Below are 25,404 nucleotides of genomic sequence, written 5' to 3'. Positions count from 1 at the left end.
TGTGCCAAGGACAAAGGCATTCAGGTGTTGATACAATAAACCAGGAAATGAGCGAAAACTGGATTTCAAAGACAAATAAGCCGCTAAACCCCCTGTTCTAGTAACTTATAACCTTTCCAGAGATAAATGAATTCCAAGAACAGCTCAACTATTTGTTGGAAAAGAAAAAAGACGCTTAGTTTAGGTACGTTTTCTCCCTGAAGACAAAGGACTGACCCATTTGCGCCTACTCAATTCCGCCAGAGGCAGGATGGCCATTCTCACAGGAAGATCACGGTCCCTAGCACAGCTGTTATGTAACATTTGGGGGCCCCAGGACACCAAAGACATGTCAAAGAGACAAAGCCAGCATTGACGTAGCCAGTCATGAGAATCTAGAGTTGGACCACCCTGGGGTGGTGACTTGCTTGATGAAGAAATCCCCGTTAGGACGGAACATCGCCCATGTAGGGTGGTCCAGACCTCTGCGGGGCAGCCTGGATGGCTCCAAGGTTTCCCCTCAATTTGAGTGAAATCAGCCTTTCTGCTCTTTGACCCACTGATCTTGCCCTCCACCCTCCAGCATGTAAAGAAAGCTTCCTCCAAGGGACCCTTCCAATCGGGGGCTTGTTCCGCAAGGTCTGAGAGCAGCTGCATGAAGGCAACAGTTCTCTTGTGACAATATGCAAAAGTAGGTGGTGACAGGGAGAGAGAGGGCTCTGGACAGAAACCACCCGAATGCTTGGCTTCTCTGGTCCTGCTCTGCTTGGCGGGCATGGGAACCGGGGTCTCTGCCCATCAGCTCATTGCACGAGTTACACTGTGTGGAGATGAGGAGAGATGGGTGTGCTTTTGCAAAATGGCGGCTGGGCTTTCCAAGAAGAGAATAAGACCCAACAAAAGATCACACAGAATTTCTGAAAGCCCAGGGGTAGTGGCAACTGAACACAGTGTGTCAGAGTGGGCTGGCCATACTGTTTCCAAAAGCTTTAAGTGACCGTCAAATTAGCAGATTTTTGGGTTAAAGGGCTCATGGGAGAAACTCAGTTACTGAGAATCCAGGTTTGCTTTGAAAGGGAAATAAGCCCAGGACCACGGTACTAAATAAGACAGATTTTCTATAAGATTACGGTTTGTTTAAGCCTGAAGTTTTTCTTAATTGGTGAAAGAATATAAAACCCTTGAACAACATGGGTTTGAATTGCATGGGTCCGCTTATACAGAGGTTTTTCTTTCCGATAAATACCATACAGTATTGTAAATGTATTTTTTCTTTCTTGTGATTTTTCTTTTCTTTCTTTAAATATTTTTTAGGGTTTAATTTTGAGAGAGAGAGAGACAGAGAAAGAGAGAGAGAGAGAGAGAGGGAGAACGAGCAGGGGAGGGGCAGAGAGAGAGGGAGACACAGAACCCAAAGCAGGCTGCAGGCTCTGAGCTGTCAGCACAGAGCCCGACGCGGGGCTTGAACCCATGAGCTGTGAGATCACAACCTGAGCTGAAGTTGGAATCTTAAGCCACTGAGCCACAGAGGTGCTGCTCTTGTGATTCTTCTAAATGACATTTTCTTTTCTCTAGCTTACCTTATTGTAAGAATATAGTATATAATACATAATACACGTAAAAATATGCGTTGATTGCGTCATGGGTAAGGCTTCCAGTCAATGACAGGCTGTTAGTAGTTGAGTTTTTGGGGAATCAAAGGCTACACAAGGATTTTTGACTGCACAGAGGGTGGCTGGCAGCCTAAGCCCCCTAACTGTTCAAGGGTCAACCATATATATATATATATATATATATATATATATATATATATTCTTTTTAATTGGCTTTTCAGGTGGTTTACCTTTCCCTATGCACTGCATCCCCCCTGCAGCCCGAGGCCTCTAGAACTGCAGAGTCAGGTGAAGGGCATCGGGGAGGATCCTGCCACTGCGGCCGTCACTGAAGGAGACTCTTCCTGGCTGCTGTATGAATGCAGATCTTAGTGCTCAAGTCTGGGATGGTGCGTACAGGTTGTGAGTCACAGTGGGAGGGAGGGATGGGAAGTCAAAACAGAAACCCAGAAATCAAACTGGAAAAACCAAAGGGAGACTCTTTCTAATATAAACACAGGTTTTATGCTGAGATACATTGGTTAGACTCTCCACTGGGTGATGTGCGGTGAACATCCCAGAAGTGACTGTGAAAGGAGGGAAAGCCCAGAGCCCAGAGATAGGAAACAAGGGCTCCGTGGCCAAAGGGACCCTGGTGTGCAGTTCCCTGGGGGCGGGGGGGGAGGGCACATATCACTGGGGAATGCACTCAGAATTTCAGGCATCACCTTGCTACCCCATTGACTTTCTTGTCTCATGGACAATTCCGTTCAGGACGGGGTTTAACAAAACCTGCGCAGGGTCCTGTAATGAGGATCTGTGACTTTGTCAGGTAAGGGACAAACAGAAACAGACTTTGGAAACAACAGAGTGCAGTGGATACAGTCTTGACCTTTGGCCAGAGGAAAGAATTCAGAAACTGGGTTTTGTTTGCTGAGCGGGGAAATTTCTCAGTCACTTGGTCTGAAATGAAGCCATGTCCTGTAGACCTAAGGCTTCTGGGCAGGCCTTGGGGTGACTTTTATGGTCAGATGACAGGGGTCGGACTCAACTCTGCCACCGAATGGGTGAATGTACCTGGCAGGTCAGTTACACAAATTGAGCCTCAGTTTCCTTGTCAGTAAAATGGGGATGATGGTTCATTCCCTGGCTTCCATTCTGGGGCTTCGTGGGCCGCTAATGATCTAGTACCTGTGAATACACCTGTGAAACAATAAAGCACTATATTGACAAGAGATATTTGTGTCATAAGGCAGGAAAAAGCCTAATGTCTTTGAGAATAAAAATAGGCACAGCCAGGCTGAGGTAAGAGTGGGAAGCAGGCGTCTCAGCAAGGCTTGGTGGGGCTCCGGGGTGGGAGCTGCCTCTTCTGACTCTCCAAGGGGCCCCGATATTGAAAAGGGCAGTAGCACCATGGACGAGGCAGCGCCCCTCCAGTGACTTAGAAAGTGCTGGCACGGGAGGTGACTGAGAGCCACATGCACCCCGCCTCCCACTGCGTGGTTTTCAGATGGCACCTTACCAGGTGCCAGGTTTCCCAAGGAGGGATCATCAGTTTATGGTGACGCTAAAGGACAACCGTGGCTTGGCTCCTGGGCACGACGTGTCCGCTTTGCCGAAGGTGGGGTGGTGGCTACGCTGGCTGGCGGCCTGGAAGCCTCTGGCGGAGCAGCGGCCAGCCAGTCCCACCGCCGACAGACTCCCCGACCGCCCGACTGCCGCGGGGCGGGCGTGTTATCTGCTCCCCAGGAAGCCCGGGTGCCTGTTGGCCACACGCGTGCAGGAGGCACAGCAGGCCGTCTTGTAGTAGTTGTAGACACACAGTCGCGCCTGGACCACCACGTTGCAGTTGTAGTACCTGTCTTTGCAGTTTTCATCTGCAGCAGAAGAGAACAGAAAAGACTCTCTGAGCATAGAGCCAGCCCGGACCCATGGGAAGAGAAAGGACAGTGGACTTGGCTTTCCATCCTGGTCCTGCTTTAGTACCCATGGGAGGTGCAGGGTGGGCGAGGAGCTTATGTTTATCTTTCCTTTTTTTAAAAAAAAAAATTTTTTTTTAACGTTTATTCATTTTTGAGACAGAGAGAGACAGAGCATGAATGGGGGAAGGTCAGAGAGACGGAGACACAGAATCCAAAGCGGGCTCCAGGCTCTGAGCTGTCAGCACAGAGCCCGACGCGGGGCTCGAACTCACGGACTGCGAGATCATGGCCTGAGCCGAAGTCGGACGCCCAACCGACTGAGCCACCCAGGCGCCCCTATCTTTTTCTTTTAAACATGGTAACAGAATGGACGGTGTCCTCCCTGCTCCCCAGCAGAGACACAGTTCCCAGAGTTCACTCCGCGGCCACCTCCCCTTTCTTCTCACCTGCCCCCGAGGTCATCAAACCCCACATTTGGTATTTATTATCCCCAATCCTTTCTTCATACGCGAGCTGTGAATGATCGTGCCCCAATCACTATGTGGCATTTAAACTTCAAAAAAAAAAAAAAAAAAAAGCTACAGATTGTATACATTCCTTGGCAACGTGCTGTACGTTGACTTTGTGTGATTCGCTCATGTTTAACGAATGCTCTGCGGGAGTTCATTTTCATCGTTACGTGCCGCAACTTATGGACCCATTTTCCACTGACAGTTTTCCATTTTTTAAGGCCGCAAACACTGCTCCTTTCAACAACTGTTACACATCCCCTTATCTGGGTCCTGCTGGGTCACAAGGTAGATGCAAACTTACTGGATCCCATCTGATGGCTCTCCCAAGTAGGTGCAACAACCGACATTTTTGTCAGTGGTACAGACGAATTCCCTTTGTGCCGCATCTTTTTGCTGATCTGGCGGATGTGACATTATCCCCAAATGAGGTCACGTGTTGTCATCATACGCATACTGGCCATTCGAGTTTCCTTTTCTGTGAATTGCTTTTCCCATCTTTTGACCAATTGCTAATTTGGTTAACTTAAAACAAATGATTCAAGGACATTCTTTGCATATAATGGGTCTGATCCTTTTTGTTCATTGTAGGTGTTGCAAATATGTTCTCCACGCCTGAGGCCTTTCTTACCAGTTTGCCTAGTGTTGACTGGCAAATAGATTTTATTTTTAATATAATAGGCATTATAACATTTTACTTTGTGGTTTGGGATTTGTGTTTCTCATCGAAGAAATGATTCCCTATGCTAATAGACATATTTCCGCATATTCTCTTTTAAAAGTTACAAAAATTTCTCTTCACGTTTATTTCCCTAATTCACCCAGAATTGATGCGTGGGCATGTGCGGTGACAAGGAGGAATTCAACTTGGATTTTTTTCTCTGTGGGTAAACAATTGTTTCATTACCATTAACTGATTGTTCGTGTTTCCTCCCCAGATTTGTAATGTTAACTTTGCCCATGTATCACAAGCCACTCTATGCTCGAGTGTATTTGGGGAACTCTATCCTGTTCCTTTGGTTTAGTTATCTATCTTTGTGCCAGTATCTCCTGATACATCGTAGGATATGTTCCCCAACATTGGTCATTATCAAAATCACCTTGCCTATTATTATTTCTTTGTTTTTGCTCTTCTGTGTAAACTTTAGACACTGTCTGTTAGATTTTTCTATGAAAAGCCCTGTCTAGATTTTGATTAACGTTGCTTGAACTTACAGATTAATCAGGGAAATAACTGACATAATTTCAGATGCTTGCTTTTTGATATGCCTCACAAGTATATTTAATCCATTTATGCATCATGACATACAGCTTTACCACATTCTTTTCAAGACGTCAATTCTGTCCTATGTGCAGTAGCATAATTAGCCATTTCCTTCTCCCGGTAGAAATGTAATTGCTTCCAATTTCTATGAGTCACAAGAAATTCTACAATTCAGTCACTTATCAATTCTACACAATTTTCCCAGCCCTATTCCTCATGTATGTGCATATCCATACATTTTTGAGAGCAAAGCTTGAGTGTAAATTTCCGGAAGTAGAGTCACTGAGTCAAAGACACCGAATACTTTGTCTATTGAATGATAGTGCCAAAGTTCTCCTAGAAGATTACATTCCCCCCACAACTTTGCCAACAGCGAATACTGTCCAATTTTTAAAAGTTTTCCAGTCTTAGGGAAAAGCACAGACTACCATTATTTTTAAAATTTGCCTTTTTGATGTGCTAGTGAAGCTGATTACTAACTCCGCCTCTTCCAACTATGTTTGTTCGTATCTTTTATCCTTTATAAAATTGGATCACTTGTCTTTTCAGGTACACAGCAAAACTGAAGGAAAGGTACAGAGGTATAGGGATTCTTTTCTTTGTGAGACAGAGAGAGAGAGAGAGAGAGAGAGCACAAGCGGGGGAGGGGCAGAAAGAGAGAGGGAGACACAGAATCCTTAGCAGGCTCCAGGCTCTGAGCTGTCAGCACAGAGCCTGACGTGGGGTTTGACCTCATGAACCGTGAGATCATGACCTGAGCTAAAGTCGGATGCTTGACTGAGCCACCCAGGCGCCCCTCTTATCTTTTCTTTTTAAACTAATTTGTGTGAGTTTTATGTATATTAAGGATTTGACTCTGCTTGAGTGGCATTGATTTGATTCTTTGATTCTAAGATATGGTCAGTTGTGAGGTGATTTAGTAACGGCTCTCTGGAATTAAGTGAAAGATTATAAGAATGTATGTAGATTTCAGAAACCTGATAACAGCATACGTTTGCGCATTTACTCACACACTATTTTCTTCTCGAGCATTATAACCAAATGTGCACCTGAGCCATCTTTGCTCTCCCAGTGTATACAGATTCTTGCTGGGTGCAACTGTCTGGGATACACTTTGTGCTTCATAACTCTGCCTCACAGCCTGGACATTTTTAGTACCTTTGGCTCTGATGGTATCGATCGGGATCAATCTGAGGCATATGAAAGAATACCACGGTCTTGCTTACATTTTCTCTTTTGTTAAATCTCATAGTTTTCCTTTTCCTGAATTGAATTTTCTATAATTGGAAACTAAACAGTTTTTTTTCGTGTCCTTGCAAAGACACCATAGACAAGTGGAAAAGACCAAAGCAGATGGTAAAAAATTTCTATCACATCAAATTAGTTAGAAACCTGGAGGAGATGTCTGCTAGCTGAGGGCTAGCCCTTCAGAATACACGAACCGTTTATGCCAATCACTCCCAGCTTGCAAACTGTACAATCAATTCTATGGGTCTGGTAATTTTGGCTGTCTTTAATTATCTTGGGCTGGCCCGAGACAAGTAGACAAGTTTATATACACAACTTTTCTTTCCAGCGTTGAATTACTTTTTTTAAAAAACAATTTACCTAACAATTTAGGATCCACATTTAAATGAATGCTTTAATTATGTGCTGCCAATGTAAGTACATTGATGGAGGCGACATCTAGGTGAACATGTTTGTGTGCATGAATCGGCAATGGTACTTCTGTCACTCTGGGCTCTGGCTCCTGGCTGGACGGTTTCCTCTCATATTGATTGTGTCACATTGCAGTAAGGTGTATTTCACGTTGTCTCACTATCGTTCCTCATTCTCTCTCTCTTTTCCTTTCTTCGCTTCTTTCAACTTGGGTTATGATGTCTGTGATGGTTCATTTTGTGTGTCAACTTTACTAGCGATGGGGAGCCCAGATTGAAAGTGATTTCCGGGTGTGTTTCTGGATGAGGTTGCATTGGAACTGACGGGCCCCGTAAAGCAGGTGGCCCTCCCCATTGCAGATGGGCCTCATCCACTGAGGGCCTGAACAGGACGTAAAACAGAGGAAGGAGGACTTTGCCCCTTTTCTGTCTCACTGCTTGAGCTGGACATTTCATGTCGTCATCTCGGCTCTTGGACTGGGATTCACGCCATCAGCTCCCCCTGGTTCTCAGGCCTTCAGACTCAGATTGAATTACACCAGCAGCTTTCCCGAGTCTCCAGCTTGTGACGGGTAGATTGTGGGGCTTCTCAGCTTCTACAGTCATGTAAGCCAATTACTCATTTCTCCCTTCTTTTCTCTCTTTACCTATCTATCTATCTATCTATCTATCCATCTACCTATTTATCTATCTATCCCTCTCTCTCTCTCTCTCTCTATCATCTATCATCTATCTATCTGTAATCTTTTGTCTACCTACCCACTTATCCATCCGTCTATCTTTCCTATTGGTTCTGGTTCTCCAGAGAGCCCTAATACAATGTTCTTAACAGAAAAATGTTTTTAATTAATTATGTTTTTACATTCAGCAATGAGGCCTCTGAGTTTTGGGTCTAGTTTATGAAGACTTAACCAACTCTGAGATGTATTTTCTCTGGCATTTTTACAGTATGTTTTTTTTTTTATGTAAGGATCTTCAATCCATTAGGCACTTGTGTTTCTATATGGCATAAGGCAAGATTTAAGATGTTTTTCTTTGTTTTTTCAAATGGATCTTCAACTATCTGAATACAGTGGAAATCTCTCCTTTCCGTACTTCCTTAATATTAGACTATCATACTTCACTTCCTTGGTATAAAGGAATCTGTTTCAGAATTCTGTATTATAACATTGATATGCCTGTCTCTTCCTGAATCAGTAGCATATAGTTTTAATTTATGTAGTTTTATAATATGTTCAAGTATATGATAAGGCAATATATTAAATTTTTTTAAATGTTTATCTATTTTTAAATTTTTTTTTTCAACGTTTATTTATTTTTGGGACAGAGAGAGACAGAGCATGAACGGGCGAGGGGCAGAGAGAGAGGGAGACACAGAATCGGAAGCAGGCTCCAGGCTCTGAGCCATCAGCCCAGAGCCCGACGTGGGGCTCGAACTCACGGACCGCGAGATCGTGACCTGGCTGAAGTCGGACGCTTAACCAACTGCGCCACCCAGGCGCCCCATGTTTATCTATTTTTGAAAGAGAAAGGGAGGGAGAGAGAGAGTGAGAGAGAGAGAAGCACAAATGGGGAAGAGGCAGAGAGAGGGAGACACAGAATCCGAAGCAGGCTCCAGGCTCTGAGCTGTCAGCACAGAATCTGATGCAGGGCTCAAACTCACAAACTGTGAGATCATGACCTGAGCGGAAGTCTGATGCTTAACCGACTGAGCCACCCAGGAGCCCTGGCAATCTATTTGAACATATTATATGCTGAACCCCATGAACCTTATTTTATCCTCTTTATAGTATTGAGTGTTCCCACCCAGGAACAGTTAGTCTCTCTATCCATTCACATTTCCTTTTATGTTCTATACCAAGGTTTTCTTACTTTTAATTATCATTTAATATTAAAAAAATAGATTTAGACCTTTCTTATTAATTTTCTTCCTTACACTGACTTGTTCCTACAGTTAAAAGCTGAACTCTCACTACTTTGACCTTAAAGATAATGGAACCGAATCTCTGAAACCATTAGCATTTTAATCAGTTCACATTTAAGTTTGGAGGGTATTTTGGATCACCATCCATGCTATGAACAGTCATCTTAAACTGTGAAACTTATCACACTGAAAGTATTTTGACCCCCTGAACTCCATGACTATGCACAAGGTCATGGAGAGATTTAGATGGGCTTGGCATTTTCATACCAGAGAACTTGATGGAGTTTAAGAAGGATGTATCTTTTCTCCTAGAAAGGAATCCCAACTTACCAACTTCAGGGACACAGTCCTGAGGGTTACAAGATTCTTTCTCTCCTGGTTTCAACTGAGGGTCACAGAGATTGCTTAGGGTCATGTCATCCGACAGGCAGCGCACTTCCCGGACCCGGAAGCCACCCTGGCAGCTCTTGGAGCACTGCATGGCGACAAAAGGAGAGCGTTAAGAGATTTTTGACAGTCCATTAGCCTAGCGCGTTGGAGGCGCAGATTTTGGAAGATCTGAAACATCTTCAAAAGGAGACCAAATACTAAAACAAACTCCCATGCGTGCAGCAGCATCAACAACCATCAACTCACAACCACATATACCCAACTATACCCCAACCACATCCCCTGTACAACAGCATTTCTCAGAATGTCCAAGGATACCTGCATCCAACTCACCTAAGGAACTTGTTCAAAATGCAAAATACTTGGCTAGGGTGGAGCCAGAATCCGGTCTTTCCAAACAAAATGCTGGTTGATTCTTTTGCACACACTAAAACTGATGGGGCGCCTGGGTGGCTCAGTCAGTGAAGTGTCCGACTTCAGCTCAGGTCATGATCTCCTGGTTTGTGGGTTCAAGCCCTGCATTGGGCTCTGTGCTGACAGCTCAGAGCCTGGAGCCTGCTTCAGATTCTGTGTCTCCCTCTCTCTCTGCCCCTCCCCCACTTGCATTCTCTTTCTCTTTCAAAAATAAATAAACATTAAAAAAATTATTGGGGCGCCTGGGTGGCTCAATCGGTTAAGTGACCGACTCCGGCTCAGGTCATGATCTCACAGCTCGTGAGTTCGAGCCCCGCGTCGGGCTCTGTGCTGACAGCTCAGAGCCTGGAGCCTGCTTCGGATTCTGTGTCTCTCTATCTCTCTGCCCCTAACCCACTTGCATTCTGTCTCTGTCTCTCTCAAAAATAAACAAACATTAAAAAAAAAAAATTAAAAAAAAATAAAAATAAAAAAATTATTAAAAAATAAATAAGTCAAACTGAGAGTCACTGCGTTATGGCCTCTTCAGTTTAGAGATCAAGATGGTCCCAGCCTCTGGCTCCTCCCACCGAGCAGGCCCCAACAGCCACTGTCTAGAGTAGGTCACTGCAGGGAATCTACTCCAGGGCTGAGCCCAGTGCCTGCACACAGCAGGTGGTCTGGCTGTCTATGGGCGGAAAACAAAAGCGTGATGTACTAATGTGATGTCTATAAAGAGCACCATGACTTACCATGCTCCATTCTGTGCTAAACCATTTGGCCCCACAAGGCTTGAGGTGACACGACTGCCGGCTGGGGGGTCTTTCCAGGAAGGAACATTCATATGGGTCCAACACTTCAAAGGTGTCTACGTTCTTCCTAACACAAATCACCTCCCTCTGTTGGGTACCGCTCCCACACTCGATGGAACACTGGAGAAAAATCAGAGAAGGATGGGTGTCACATGACAGAAAGGGGACGAGAACATCATGCGGTGTCTGTCTGAGTGCTTTTTATCATCAGTTCAGTGGGGATGAGCCCAATGGCACCTGGAAAATATTACTGGACGAAAAGTTGCAGGTGGATTCCAATTTTCCTAACAGCTCTGTGTTTGGAATGGAGAGTAGGTGCCCTGGGTTATCACAGCGCCAGGACTGTGGTGCCCTCTGTGGTGAGACTGAAACGGTTTCTTTTAGACCACCTCTTTTATATAACCCCTCCCCGGGCACACAGGCAGGAACACATCAGCCTGTCAATTTGGTTGTCCCTGTCCAGTAGATTCTGACACTGCTCATTGTAAAACAATGAACCAACATTCTGATGGCTTTGCCAGGTCTCAGTGCGTGGATACTGGGAATGAAGTAGTCTCTTAGAGCCCACACACCTGTGGATGAAGGGCTAAATTAAAATTCTTCGGGATGCACGAACGTGAGAAGATCCAAGACTGGGGACAATGCCCCCTGTGGTCAACCCTCCCCTCCCAACAGGTGGCCAGCAGGAAGCTTTGACGTTGGAGTCCAAGCCTTTCACTTCCCACCTTGGTGGGAAGTGTGCAGGGGGTAGTCACACAAAGAGGGTGGTCAGACAATTACATGCGTTGGCGTATTTTGTTAGTTTCCACGAACACGATGCATATAACTGCTCACCAAGTATTCTATGTAAGTATCTGTTACTTTGTAAAATGTTTTCTGTTCACGTTTGGTTGACTCTTAACACTTCTTGATTACAAAAATTTTAAACTGTGATCTATATTCTTCTAGAGACTTTAAATAATCTACTACCTGTATAACAGCCTCTAATAATTTCTTCAGTTGAAACTCTTAACATTACCTTTACTGTCTGTATGCAGGAACATAATTGAATTAAAAAAAACGGGGGAAAACCCACACATATCTACAGAAAAAAAAGACAAACCCCAAACCAACAGACTATGAATTAAGCACACAGGACATCATAAGCATCACCCTCAGCAATTTCCCCTTTGTGCCCTTTTTTGGGTGGGCGGGGCATCCTCCTAAGACATCCAGAGGATACGTCTTCTTAGTTTGTTTTTCCTATTTTTTTTCCACGTTAGTTTATGATTGATTTGGAGTATATTCAGGTTTTGTCCTTTTCTTACAAATGCTGCAGACAATGACAGCACCGGAGGCAGGGGAGGAGTGACCAGGCTGCCAGGCAAAAGGTCTGGCCTCCCCTGCAGGAGGAGTGAGTGTGCGTGTTAAAGCAAGGGTGGAATAGGAGACATGGAAACTAGTCCAGACATCGTCACTAAACAGCTCTGTGACTTTAGCCAAGATATTGCACTTCCCCATGGCTCTACCGTCTCACTTGCAAAGTGGCGGTTTGGAAACCTAATCAGAAAGACTCCTCCCCGCCATGACTGCTCTGAGGGTCTGTGTCTGTACTGAGTGCTTGGCAGAATAGCAGAGTACAAACCTTGACCAAAACCTGAAGTTATTTGATGCTATTTTTAGAAAGTCCTTGAAGAGATTAGGCAATTAAGGGAGAATGAGTACATAGCTCAGCCTTCTACCCTCAATGCCCAGAAATGGCAGAATATTTGTGTTAGGAACAAGTGAATGTATGTGTGTATGGCAGGGGCGGGAGGGGGGTGATATACGTGTGCATGCACGAAATAGCATTTGGAAACAGGAAAGGATACTCATCCTTGGTGGAACGGAAGTTATGGGAGATACTAGAACGGTGAAAGGCAGCTGAGACTAAATTGAAGAAGCACATCATAGTTCAAAATGCACATGCAGGAGGATGCCTGGCAACGAGGAGAGTTCAGGTGCTTTGGGTGAGAAGGAATATGAGGAGCAGGAGAGAGGACTCAAGGCAGGGAGAGAGTGGCCGCTAAGGTACTGACCAGGAACAGCTGGGCTGGCCTGACTGTGCCCGGGTGCCTGACAGTAAAGACATCTGCCCCTACTGTCAAAGGGCAAAGTGAAGGCATTCTCAGATTTTCAATGGCTCAGAAACTTACCACTCATGATCCTATTTGAAAGACTTACTGACTAACGGTCTCTAACCAGATAAAAAAGAACCTGGAAGAAGACACACCAGCAAGGACATAAAGCAGAAGTTGGCAAAAGCTGTTGTTAATAATGGTTTCCAGGGATGATGAAGATGTTCTGGAATCAGACAGTGGTGGTGGCTGTACGGTTTTGTGGATATACTAAAAACCACTGAATTGTATACTTTTAAAAGGGTGAATTCTGGGGCGCCTGGGTGGCTCGGTCAGTTGGGCGTCAGACTTCGGCTCAGGTCATGATCTTGCAGTTGGTGACAGCTCAGAGACTGGAGCCTGCTTCGGATTCTGTGTCTCCCTCTCTCTCTGCCCCTCCCCCGCTCATGCTCTGTCTCTCTGTCTCAAAAATAAATCCACATTAAACAAATTTTTTTAAAGGGTGAATTTTATGGCATGTGAATTATATTTCAATAAAAAGATAACCTTTGGGTGGGAGAAAGCTATTTTTAAACCTAAATTTTCTCGATTTTCAGTATTTTCTATAAAATTAGTTAACATTAATATGGAGCTGGATCTAGATGATCTCGAGATCTTTTGGGAGCTATTGTGGATTGAGAAAGTGGAGATAAATAAATGAGGACTTAAGGTTTCTGTTTTCTTTTGGGGGAAGATGTAGTTATAGATAACACAGATAGAAACATAAAACTTTAAAACTGCTAAATATTTGAATGTTATTACCAAATGAATAAAAGTAGAATTTATAACTTCCAAAATGTTAGAGGGAAAAATGGAATTAGAGAAACCTAATCAATGCAAATGTGCAGAAAGTTAAGAAGAAACAGACCCAGAAAGCATGGCAATAACCTAAACAGGAAACACAAGTTAAGATGGCAGGGGGAAGTCCAAACATATAATTGATTGCAGTAAATGTGAATGGTTAAATTTTAATTCTTAAAAAAACAGAGACTTGCTTGAGTGGCTCAGCTGGTTAAGTGTCTGACACTTGGTTTCAGCTTAGGTTGTGATCTCACTGTGAGATCCACTGTCAGCATGGAGCCTGCTTGGGATTCTCTCTCTTCCTGCCCCTCCCCCACTCCCTCTTGTTCTTTCTTAAAATAAACATTAAAAACAACCCCAAACCAAACCAAACCAAAACTACAGAGACTTGCAGACTGGGTAAAAATAAAGTCTTGCCTACAAAACGCATACCTTGGAAAAGTACATAAGAAGATGACAAAAATGCACTAGGTGAAATTCGACAACGAGAAATGAGAGTAATGCAAATATCAGGTAAAATATAATTCATGGAGAAAAGCCTAGAAGAGCAAGTGGTATTTAACAGGGATAACTACTTCCACTGAGCAGTGGGAGCGATTATGTGTGTTTGTACACCTGAAGAATTCCTGCAGTTGTACATTGGTGGATCACTGATCCAAGACCAGATGAGAGTGGAGATATCTGCTCAAGATGCCAGTGAAATCCAGACAGATAGGCAGACAAGAGGGCTGCTCTCAATGGCTAGAGACTGTGAAAGACCCCCCAGAACAAAGACAATGTACAGGTGAAGTAAACCCAGAACTGGTGGGGAAGATAGGAAACATCTGTGATCCGTCTAGGCACTGACCTAGATACTGGTGGAATACCCTGAGTAAGAGTTGGGCTACTTTGGCTGCAGGTAGAAAAGAGACTCCTTAAGCTTGACAGGTCTCCTTCTCTTGGATTGGCTTTCTCCACAAGCCTCAACAAGGCCGCTGCTAGCACCCGTGCTCACGATTTCCCAGGTAGTCTCTTCCCCCAAAGCCCACACTAAAAGTCCCAGAGAAAAACTCTGCTTGGCTCGGCTTGGGTTACACGTCCACCCTGGACGATTCACTGTGACCAGGCTAGTGGGGTGTTCCAGATGCAACTATCGTTCAAACCACATGGATGGAAGCAACATTTATTTTTATTTTAGTTTCAATGAATAAGCATGCTCTACTTCATTTTCTCTGGGGACAACATCAGATTCCCAGGGTATGGAGGTGCCCCCAGACTCCAACATCCTCATAAATCCAGAACGAAAACCTTGTCACATTCAGTCATGTCCTGACCCTTTTGGACAACAGGGCAATAAATTCTGTTTCTAATCCTGGCAGAAACAAACACTGCCTTCACCCAGATTCACATCACTCTCAGTTCTCTGAGTAGGTCAGGAGTCAACAGGAGGCCTGCCAGGAAAAAAGACCCTGAGTCCTGCTCCCCTCTCGTCTTGGGAGATTGGTAGACATTCGCGTTGAATTGTACTGCTCATCCTCACCATGTGAGGGCTGTTACAATTTCCCATAGGGCTCTTGCCGTTGCCTCGGTTTCTGTGGGTGCGTCGTGTAATACAGCTCCTTCTGAATTATCTTTGGGATTCAGGTCCCACGCCCTAAGTGTGTTGCTATCAATAATGACACAGAAATAGCCGGCAGACAAAATCATAACCATGGGGAAAAGGGAACTACTATTTATTAGCTGGTATTCTTATCCTCATGTTTGGATGGGGAAATGGGCCCACAGAGGTTAAGCTGACTGCCCCGAGTCAGAAGAACTACAGAGAAATAGGGCTGGGGTCAGTTATCAGGTGTTATCTGCCTCTGATACCCACTCGGGTAGCACTCTTTCTTTCTGAATTTTCTATATTTTACAGTTTGTATTATAAAAACATGAAAGGAAACTTGAGAAGAAAACATTTCCCCCTGTTGTTCATATAAAACCCCATTCTTTGAAGCGGCTGAGATGACATTCATGTATTTTCATATTCTGGTTTTCACTTGCCACTATATCATGTGTACTTTCTACGTCTCCCTAATTATCACTGTTGTTGTTACATGATATTCTAATGAGTTATGATATACCATAATATCCCTACGTGCCCTGCTGTCATGAACACCTCTGTTAAAAATGCCTTTTTTGCCCCCCTTCTGGTAATTATTTTCTTAAAAAGAATCCCCAGAAGCAGGGTGACTGGTTAAGGCAAATGAACATTTTTATGGTTCTTGACTTTTATTGCCAAACTGCTTTCCAAGGGGGTTGTATCAGCTTACAAGGACGGGGCAGTCCATTTTTTCAGGGTCTGTTTTTAAGGATACTTAAAAGAAATAAAATTCTTTTTTTTTTTTTTAATTTCTTTTTTCAACATTTATTTATTTTTGGGACAGCGAGAGACAGAGCATGAATGGGGAGGGGCAGAGAGAGAGGGAGACACAGAATCAGAAACAGGCTCCAGGCTCCGAGCCATCAGCCCAGAGCCTGACGCGGGGCTCGAACTCCCGGACTGCGAGATCGTGACCTGGCTGAAGTCGGACGCTTAACCGACTGCGCCACCCAGGCGCCCCAAAAGAAATAAAATTCTATATGGAGCCAGAGGTCCTGATAATGTATAAATCATGATCATCAGCCAAAAACGTCTTGGAGAACCAGCCAGCCCTGAGAGCCAAATGCTTAGGGGTCCAAGAACTCAAAGTACTAATGTTAATCATAATGGGGCAGTAAGAAGGAATGATCTTTTTTCCACATTTTCTTAGGGAGTCTGTGTTCAGTTCTGGAACACTGAGGGGGGGAAAATCAATTGATCATTTCAGTTGCTTTCTTAAAGTATTTGGTATTATCTGTTCTTTGTAAGGAACAGCCTCAACTTTTTCTACATGAGCTTCTATTTTCTCCTGTTATTGAGACATAATTGACAACAATTGTAATATATTTAAAATGTACTCATGATGGTTTGATGTACATATGCATTGTGAAAGGATTCCCACAGTCAGGTTAGTCAACCTTCATCGCCTCCCATATTTCTCTCTTTTGTGTGTGAGAACACTTATATTGTATCCTCTCAGCAAATTTTGACGATATGGCATTATCATTATCCTCATCGTGTTATACATTAGATCTTCAGAACTTTTTTTTTATCTTACAATTGAAAGTCTGTCTGTTTTACCCACCTTTCTCTATTTTCCCCACTCCACCCCCACCCCCAGACCCTGGCAGCCACCGTTCTGCTGTTTCTCCAAGTTCCAGGTTTTTTTTTCAGATCCCACATGTAAGTGACACCATGCAGTGTCTTTCTCTGTCTGGCCTATTTAATGTCCTTCAGGTCTACCTGTGTTGCAACAAAGGGCAGGATTTCCTTCTTTTTTATGGTTGAATAATATCTATACTACATCAGTTATATGTATTACATCTTCTTTACCCATCCACGTCTCAACAGACACTTAGGTTATTTCCAGATGTTGGCTACGGTGTATAATGCTTCTACGAACACAAAGGTGCAGGTATCTCTTCGAGACACTGATTTTGCTTCCTTTGCATATATCCCCACAGGTAGTATTGCCGGACCCTATCTATTTGTGCTTCTGACACTCAAATACAGAAATACAGACAAAACTGGCTTTACTGATGATAATAATGGCAGCGGCAGCTATGATGTAGAGTGTATTGTTGTATGGCAAGCAAATGCGCTGCATTCTTTATATACATTTCCTTCTTCATTTCTTCTAAAAATAACCTCATACAGTGCGGTCATTAGCAGCATTTTATAGACAAAGAAACCATGCTAGACCATACTCTCCTGAGGGCAGGGATATTTGTTTTGTTCATTGATGTAATTAATGTGCTTAGAAGAGCACACAGTAGGAGCTCAAGAAACACTGTTGACTGAATGCAGCTCCAAGAGCATAAGTAGCCTCTCCAGGGTCACGGGCAGCACTGCTGAGATTCAAGCCCAGGATGCCTGGGCTACTCCCATTCCTGGTTCCTGACCCCTCTGCTATGGATGCTCTTATCAAAGACAGACAAACACAGCCAGTTCTGGCCACTCACCTGGCTCCAGCTCCCCGCAAACCACTCCACCTTGCCCGTGCAGGGCCCATTGTCACACGGGGTGGCCTCCGCTGGCCGGTTGTTCCCACAGCCCTCCAGGGGCAGGCTGCTGACGTGGTTGGTCATGCACACCACTGAGCGTGTCCGCACTCCAGCCCCACACTCCGCTGAGCACTGAGAGACAGGAGATAGTTCCATTAGAGGGGACACCCCTACAGGCTCGGAAACCACTTTCAAATGATGTGAAGGAGAACTGAACATCTCATTTCCCTACCAACTCTTTCCCTTCGGAGTCTCTGATCACTTTTCCCTCATAGCCTACTCCATTATGGAGTACCAGTATGGCAACCCCGCCCCCCCATCTTAGATTTTCTGGGACAGTCTTCTTTCCAAATATCCTGTCCCACTATTGCGATTCATACGCTTACACACTTGTCAGACTGCCTGTCTTGGCTTTTGCTTTTGAAAACATATCCAGTAGCAGAAGAATGAGAGCATGAACACTTGGGCCTCTGTCTACCTGCTGGTAGCCGACGTTGGGCTAGTCTGGGGAGACTGGGGAAGTGAAGTCTGCCACCTCATCATTGCCACCTGCTATTAAGTCCCTGAAGGCCACAGCTGTGACAGTGTTAGGAGACAGCTTGGTATAGAGGGAGAGCTTGGCCCGGGAACCAGACACATCGATGTTAATATGTCTACTAGCTGGGTGGCCTGGGGCAAGTGACCCAGCCCCTCACGTGTTTGGCATACTCACCTGGACAGCTGGCATAGGACAGGTAACGAATGATGTGCTCTGCGTACAGCAGATGTCCAAAAAATGGTATAAGGGGCTTTAAAGGGTCAAGTCCTATATCTCCACTCTAAAATAGAGAAACTGAGGCAAGGTCTTCACTTACAGCCACAGAACCACCAGTGATTTGTCTCCTATAATCACACTGTTCTCATCTAGTGCCTAGTAAACACATTCCTGAGCCATACCCTAAAGCTCAAAGAGCGTTCTCCATCTGTCTTGAAATACTTTGGAATGCTGCCTTATTTTGCTTCTCATCCTGTACATGCAGACATTTTCTGGACCTCTTTGTCTGAGTGTTCCCCAGATACCTCATGTCCAGCATGTAAAATAATGGAACCCTGCCTTCACCACCAACCCCATTGCTACTCTTGGTTTTCCAAGTTGTGCTCAAATTTCTACCAGGATTCAAAAGTTGACTGTTCTTCTGAGTTCTTGCTTCCAACATTCAGCCAACGATCAGGTCTCACAGATTCTGGTTTGACCACATTTTTTCCTTTCTGCCCATGGCTCCCAGCACTACTAATGCTCTTCCCCTGGACTGTGGTCACAGCCCGTTACTCAGCCTCATCACCCTTTCTAATTTGTTGGGCTTCCAGGTGTTGGGACTGCCATGCTGAAAGTCCCCCTGATGCCATCCCATTCCAACATGGATTTCCCCACCTGACATCAAAGCTTTTCTAGAAGATGACCTCAGTCAACCTCAGCCAACCTCAGTCTTCTAGGCTAACTCACCATTATTCTATCCCACACACCTCATGCTGGACAGAGCCAGGGTCCTCCATTTGCCATCGCATGAAAGGCTCACTGGACCTTGACCATGCTGTTCCTTCTATCTACCTAGAGCGCTCTTCCCCTTCCTCAGGACACACCAAAATCTGTTAAGGCTCAGCTCAGATGCCAGTGAAAACTCCCTGCATTGCCTGATTCAATACTCTCTTTCCAGCCTCAGGATTCTCAAGGCACTCTGCATTCTACCATCTTCCTCTACTGTTACTTATGTCCTACTTTGCTTTATTCTTTCCTTTATAGAAGTAGGCTCAGTGAAGGAAAGGACTATGGAATCATCTTTAGTTCCTTCTCAGGTCAGCACCTAACTTATGGGCAAATCCATGAATATCAGTTGAAGAAATGAATACAGACTTGGGTCTTCCTTGCTCATTTCTCTTCTGTAACCAGCACCTTCCAACCCTGAAAGTGGCCCTTCAGAGCTCAACCAAAGCCTGTTCTAACGGTTTCTGCTGGGTCTTCCCTTAAAAACAGAAGGGAAATTTGTTTCACTAATGTTACTGTTTTAAAAAAATAAGCAAAAGCGATGTGATTTAGAAAAAATTTGAGGAAAGAAAAAAATACAACCCTGTTTCCTTATCAAAATTTTCATTTTCTTTTTTTGTACATTGCTGTCTAGTCTTGCAAAATCACAGCCCAGGATGAATAATCAAACATTTATATGACCACTGCTGGGCTGGGCCTGACTCCTCAGGGAGGAAACTCTTTGTAGCTTGAAGGGGATTAGAATATGCCACCCCATAATATGCTGCTTTGACCTATTTTTAATTGAAGGTGATTGAGAAACATCAGATCCAGGAAGGGCTCTCTGCCTTCCCCCTTCCTGCCTAAAAGCAGTGCATAAGTTTCCTGTGAGAAATTTCGGCCTAGAACCAGGAAGAAAACATTTTTTGTTTTTGAGGGAGGGTACAGAGACAGAGGGAGAGAAAAAGTCTTAGCCAGTCTCTATGCCCAATGTGGGGCCCAACGAGGGGCTCGATCTCATGATCCTGAGTCGAAACCAAAAGTCAACACCCAATCGACTGAGCCACCCAGGTGACCTAAAGAGAACATTTTTATAATTGCCATTGCGGAGCTAATGCCAAGAGGAATGTAGACAGACTTTACTAAAATAACTCTAATCCTCCATTAGTTTTCCCCCATATATAGACAAACTTAACTAAAATAACTCTTATCTTCCATTAGTTTCTCCCATATATTTCTCAGCCACTTTCCTACAATTTACTGTCCTGGAAGCCCCAACGCCTTTCCTTGGTCTAGTCACTTCTTCAAAATTTACCACTCTTTGTTAAAATGGTATATAAGCCCTCAAGTCTAGCTGCTTCTTTGGGATTTTCACTTCTTTCTTATTAAGCTCCTTGTGCCATGTAAAAAAAAATTAACATTAAATAAAATTTGTTGGCTTTTCTCTTGTTAATCTGGCATTTGTTAGTTTAATTTGCAGGCCTCCATTGCCGAACTCAAGAGGGTAGAGGAAAAGAGCCTCTCCTACAGGCTCACAAATGCTTTGCATGACTTATACTCTATCTGCACTGTTACTGGGAATTTGAGCTAATGAGTCAGTCCTTTTTACAAAAAAGAACATCTTTTCTTAGAGTAATTGGAATATTCTAGGCTAAAGGGGTTTTTTTATTTGTTTGTTTGTTTCAGCTGTATATTATCTGGTCTCTTTCTTAGCTTCAAACACTCAAGATAGTTAAATCCTCCTGAAGAATACAAGGTGAATTGAATCTAAGTTATCTTCCTGTTTCAAACCCTAAGAATATTTCTTTCCATGTAGTTTCCATTTGACCTACTAACTTAATTTCTGCTTTCCAAACCAAGTCATATACACGCATCTGGGAAAATGTCCTCAGACCCCCATGTGCTTAATTTTAAAGAAGAATGTTACGGGTCGAGCCAAGTACCCAATGAGAGAACATTACAGGGATGAACCATGTAGAGGAGCTTGACTTTAGCATACAACCGCAGCGAAAAGCACAACACATTTCGACTTGAAAGTAGCTACCCACCCCAAACCTGGCTCAGGAAGTCTCTCAGCAGGAATCAGGGGGAACCATGGATCTCTACCAGGAAGCACAGACTACCTTTCAACTTGAGGCACCGAAACACACCCACTCACTGTCCCTGAAGGATGTGCCTAAAAGGGACAGATCCTCTTGGTAGTCAGAAAAGGACCTGACTCCTAACTGAACCTCTGGGCTGATAAAACACTGAGAGGCATCATGAAATGCCTAAGCAGCCCTGTGGTGAGGACTGTCCTCTCTCTCCAGCTACAGCCAAAATGCTAAACTTGGCCCAACTGGGGCTTGAGGGACTAAGAGGCCATAATGGCTATTCCTGAACTTCAGGTTCCTGTATCATCTTCTGTAATTAACAAAAAGCTCAATGTTTTGTTTCTTCTCTTGGAAAATATCCTTAAGACATGAGGGTGGTGGACTTAAAAAAGTTAAAAAAAATTTTTTTAAACGTTTATTTATTATTGAGAGACAGAGAGAGACAGAGCGTGAGCAGGGGAGGGGCAGAGAGAGAGCGAGACACAGAATCTGAAGCAGGCTCCAGGCTCCGAGCTGTCAGCACAGAGCCCAATGTGGGGCTCGAACCCATGAACCGTGAGTTCATGACCTGAGCTGAAATCGGATGCTCAACCGACTGAGCCACCCAGGCGCCTCCCCCCAATTTTTTTTCTGTTGTGACTAAATATTGCACGTGTGTTTAAACTTGTCACTAAAGTTTATTTTTTGAATTAAAAAGTCAATGATGCCGATGTCTCATAAGGTCCACCCTCAATTAAAAGGAGCTGCAAGGATATTTTTAAGGTGAGTCAGTGAGTCAGAAAAACTATATATCCCTGGAAGTTTAAGAGAAGATTCAGATGTGAATTTACAACCTCAATTCAATCAGGTAGAGATTAATTAACTTTATTTGCAATCGGGCAATAGGATGTGTTCTGGATCCTTTAAGTGTTTGTAAACTTCACTCACACTTTGATCTCTCCCACTTGAGCTAATTAAATGGAAGCTGGATCTCATTCATGCCTGGCATTAAGTGCTCAACACATGTTTCTTCCAGTTGCAAAAAAAATTGCGTGGTTGAGACTACAGCTCAACAGGGTTGATTTTGAGACAAAGCCACTACTTACATGTGAAAGACTGCCACCAGCTGGTCATTCCTGGGGTCTGACCCTTTTTGTGAGGCTAAGTCGTGACTCAAAAGCCCACTCCAAGGTCCCAGTCTCATCTAGGTCATGGTTTCGAATATGTTACCCCTTAATGCTCATTCAGCAACGTTACCAATGAGGAAACTGAGGGTCAGAGAGCGGCTTACTCAAGGTATAATGAGAAATAAGCCCTTGGGGGAAGTGATGCCACAGCCAATGCACTTTCCCTAAAGCCACCTGCACCCCCTTCCCACTCATCTACTCCAAGCACAAACATTCAGGAATAATGACACGTTCTAGGGGTAGATAAACCAAATTTCTTACAACACAGGACTAAACTCACATGGCTTAAAACATCTTTCCAAAAAAGAACAAAAAAGTTCTCCTAACAGAAGAATGAAGTGGTCACCCCTTCCTCCATTTAGAATTTTAAGGCATGAGTTAGATCCATCAAGTACTTATGTTAAAATGCAAAGTAAATTTACATTAGAGGGAAATTTACAAGTCTTTTTTGGAAGGGAAATAAAGAATAGGGGTCGATTCAGTTATAGTAGACAAACAATAGCTGAGTCTAATTAAAAGTCATGCTTTAAAGGTTTCTAATGCCATCAACATGTTTATAATTAATACATACATGAAAAAGGAAGGCTACCAAATTATACATGTGTAGTATTATGATTTGTATCCTTCAAATATGAATGAGTACAAAAGAGATATGTATAAAGGGCGCCTGGGTGGCTCAGTTGGTTAAGCTTCTGACTCTTGATTTCAGTTCAGGTCATGATCTCACGGCTGTGAGACTGAGCCCTGTGTCAAGCTCTATGCTGAGCGTGGAACCTGCTTAAGATTCTCTCTCTCTCTCTCTCTCTCTCTCTCTCTCAAAAAAGAAAATTCTCTCTTTTTTCTCCTCTCCCCTGCTTGCATCTTCTTTCTCTCTCTCTCTCTCTGAAAAAAAAAAAAAAAGCTATGTATGTAAGGTATGTATGAGTAGGAAAAAGCTTGACAGTAGCTTTTTTTTAAGCTTACAAATCTTAAATTATTATCTGCTAGTGAAGAGATTATTGGTATACTTTTCTGATTTTTTTCATATTTTTTATAATAGTATATGTTACTATATGACCAGAAAAAGTGAATGTTATTATTTTTTGTCCATAATTACATTAGCTCTTTAATTGGAAATACATATTATTTTTTTAAAGTTTATTTATTTTTGAGAGAGAGAGAACCCACATGTGTGAGCGGGGGAGGGGCAGAGAGAGAGGGAGAGAGAGAATCCCAAGCAGGCTCCACACTGTCTGTGAAGAGCCCGACATGGGGCTCAATCCCACAAACCTTGAGATCATGGCTTGAGGTGAAATCAAGAGTCAGATGCTCTGCTGACTGAGCCACCCAGATGCCCTGGAAATCCATATAATTTAAGTGAAAAACTCTGTGAGAGAAAATGTTTGCAAATGCACATTAAAAAAGCAGAAAATGGCATTTTTACTATTTTATTAAGTGGAGGTAAGTTATTAAGTGTGTAGTCATATAAGAACTTTGATTAAGGGGCGCCTGGGTGGTGCTCTCTCTTTCTCTCTTAAAACAAATAAGTGAACATTAAAAAAGGAACGATGATTAAATATTTTAGATTAAATATTTGAAATGCATTAGAAACTCAGTTGTCTTGCATTGCCTATCTTTGCATATAGCCTATTATTAACTACATTGTTTTCTGTAAATAATTTTCTTTGCATTCTAGAATAATGATTGATCAAGATGAAGCATTTCCTGAGAAAATAATTTCAGCTATTTTAGCCTTTACACAAGCATTCTGAAACTTTCATTTGCTCTAGGGAATGTGAACCTTCAGAAAAATTTCTAAGTTTCTAGTCTGTTTGGACATACAAGTCATTGGATATTCATAGAAGAACTTATTACCTTGAGCACTGCATATTCTTCATGAGGTTACATACAATGGATTAAGGATTAAAAGGGTTTAAGTGCTCCAGACTTCAAGCTATTTTGTTCCCTTGTTTCATAACTTAAATTGGTATCATAAATTCTGTGTTTGTATCATAAATTTTTATATTACAGGACACCGATATTTTAGCTGCAGGTTTTATGTATATCTGACAAAAATTATTTTCATCTAACGTTATTAAAAAATTTTTTTTTCAAGTTTATTTATTTATTTTGAGACAGAGACAATGTGAGTAGGGGAGGGGCAGAGAGAGAGGAAGAGAGAGAGAGAGAGAGAGAGACAGAAACCTAAGCAGGCTCCTAGCTGTCAGTGCACAGCCGGATGTGGGGCTTGAACTCACAAAACCGTGAGATCATGACCTGAGCTGAAACTGAGTCAGATGCTTAACGGACTGAGCCACCCAGGTGCCCCATCCAACATTATTTTAAAAAGTCTTCCCTACAGAAAAATGAAAGCCCAGCGTCATTTTTTATTCATCTGCTTGTGCACTAAATTTGCCCAGTTTACTCTGAACACAAAGGAGTTCTGGGATGGCTAGAAATCCAATAGTAAATTCCCTATTTAATATTCATTGGGGTGCAAAGGAGAACTAATATTCTTTCACACCCAGTGCTCCCTCTTGGAGCCCCTCCGTCTTCCTATAAGGATAGAAAGCCTGCGAGAGGTCGTCTCTGGGCCTTTTCCCCAAAGTCAGAAATTACCCTCGTAATTTTTAGTAATCCTAGTAATTTCTAGTAAGTCTAGTAACTTGTAGTAAGTCTGGTGGTTTCTAGTAAGTCTAGTAATTTCTCGCGGGCGAGTTGTCTTGGTGGTGTTGGGGCGCCCGGTAACACGTGGACCCCGGGCCTGGCTCCAGAACCCAGTGTGCGGCCGCCATGCTCACCCTGTCCCCCCACTCGGTGAGGAACCAGCTCTTCGCGCAGGGCCCCATGTCGCAATTCTCAATGTCGTTGGGCCGCAGCTTCATGTTGCACTCCTCATCATCCACCACGTCCCCGATGTTGCTCACACACTTCACGTCTCGAGTCCTCTGTCCCACGCCACAGGGCACTGAGCACTAAAACACAGCAAGATCACGTCAGTGGAATGGGTGGTGTTACCTCCGGGGGCCTCTCTAGCTGTGGTGCCCTCGTCCTGGTCACCTGCCACCTGAGCAGGGAACCCACTGTGTGGCTGAGTTCCTCTTTCCCCCTCCCCCGCCACGCAGTGCTGTCCCAGGGGAGGGGGATCCCAGCCCTGAACACTTCACAAGTTTTTTCCCTAA

General features: G+C 43.7%; 1 protein-coding gene across 4 annotated transcripts in view; it reads right to left on the bottom strand.

Moving 5' to 3' along the window:
- Positions 1 to 2,073: 2,073 nt before the first annotated feature.
- THSD4 (thrombospondin type 1 domain containing 4) overlaps positions 2,074 to 25,404 on the bottom strand; it is a 570,947-nt gene continuing 547,616 nt past the window's right edge. For 3 of the 4 annotated variants that reach the window (XM_086711100.1, XM_086711101.1, XM_025919556.2), the window contains 5 exons: positions 25,024 to 25,197; positions 17,442 to 17,615; positions 10,384 to 10,563; positions 9,179 to 9,323; positions 2,074 to 3,448 (listed from right to left, as the gene is read on the bottom strand). In XM_086711100.1, the coding sequence (XP_086567226.1) occupies positions 3,306 to 3,448; positions 9,179 to 9,323; positions 10,384 to 10,563; positions 17,442 to 17,615; positions 25,024 to 25,197 (816 nt within the window). In that variant the 3' untranslated portion in view covers positions 2,074 to 3,305. The remainder of the gene's footprint in view (positions 3,449 to 9,178; positions 9,324 to 10,383; positions 10,564 to 17,441; positions 17,616 to 25,023; positions 25,198 to 25,404) is intronic. The other variant, XR_015252788.1, reaches the window with a different exon arrangement.

The sequence above is a fragment of the Puma concolor genome, chromosome B3 (genome assembly GCF_028749965.1).
Source record: "Puma concolor isolate L17-30 chromosome B3, mPumCon1.1.hap2, whole genome shotgun sequence".
NCBI lineage: Eukaryota > Metazoa > Chordata > Mammalia > Carnivora > Felidae > Puma > Puma concolor.
Note: the sequence above shows the minus strand (reverse complement) of the source record. Positions and strands in the feature narration are given on the sequence as shown.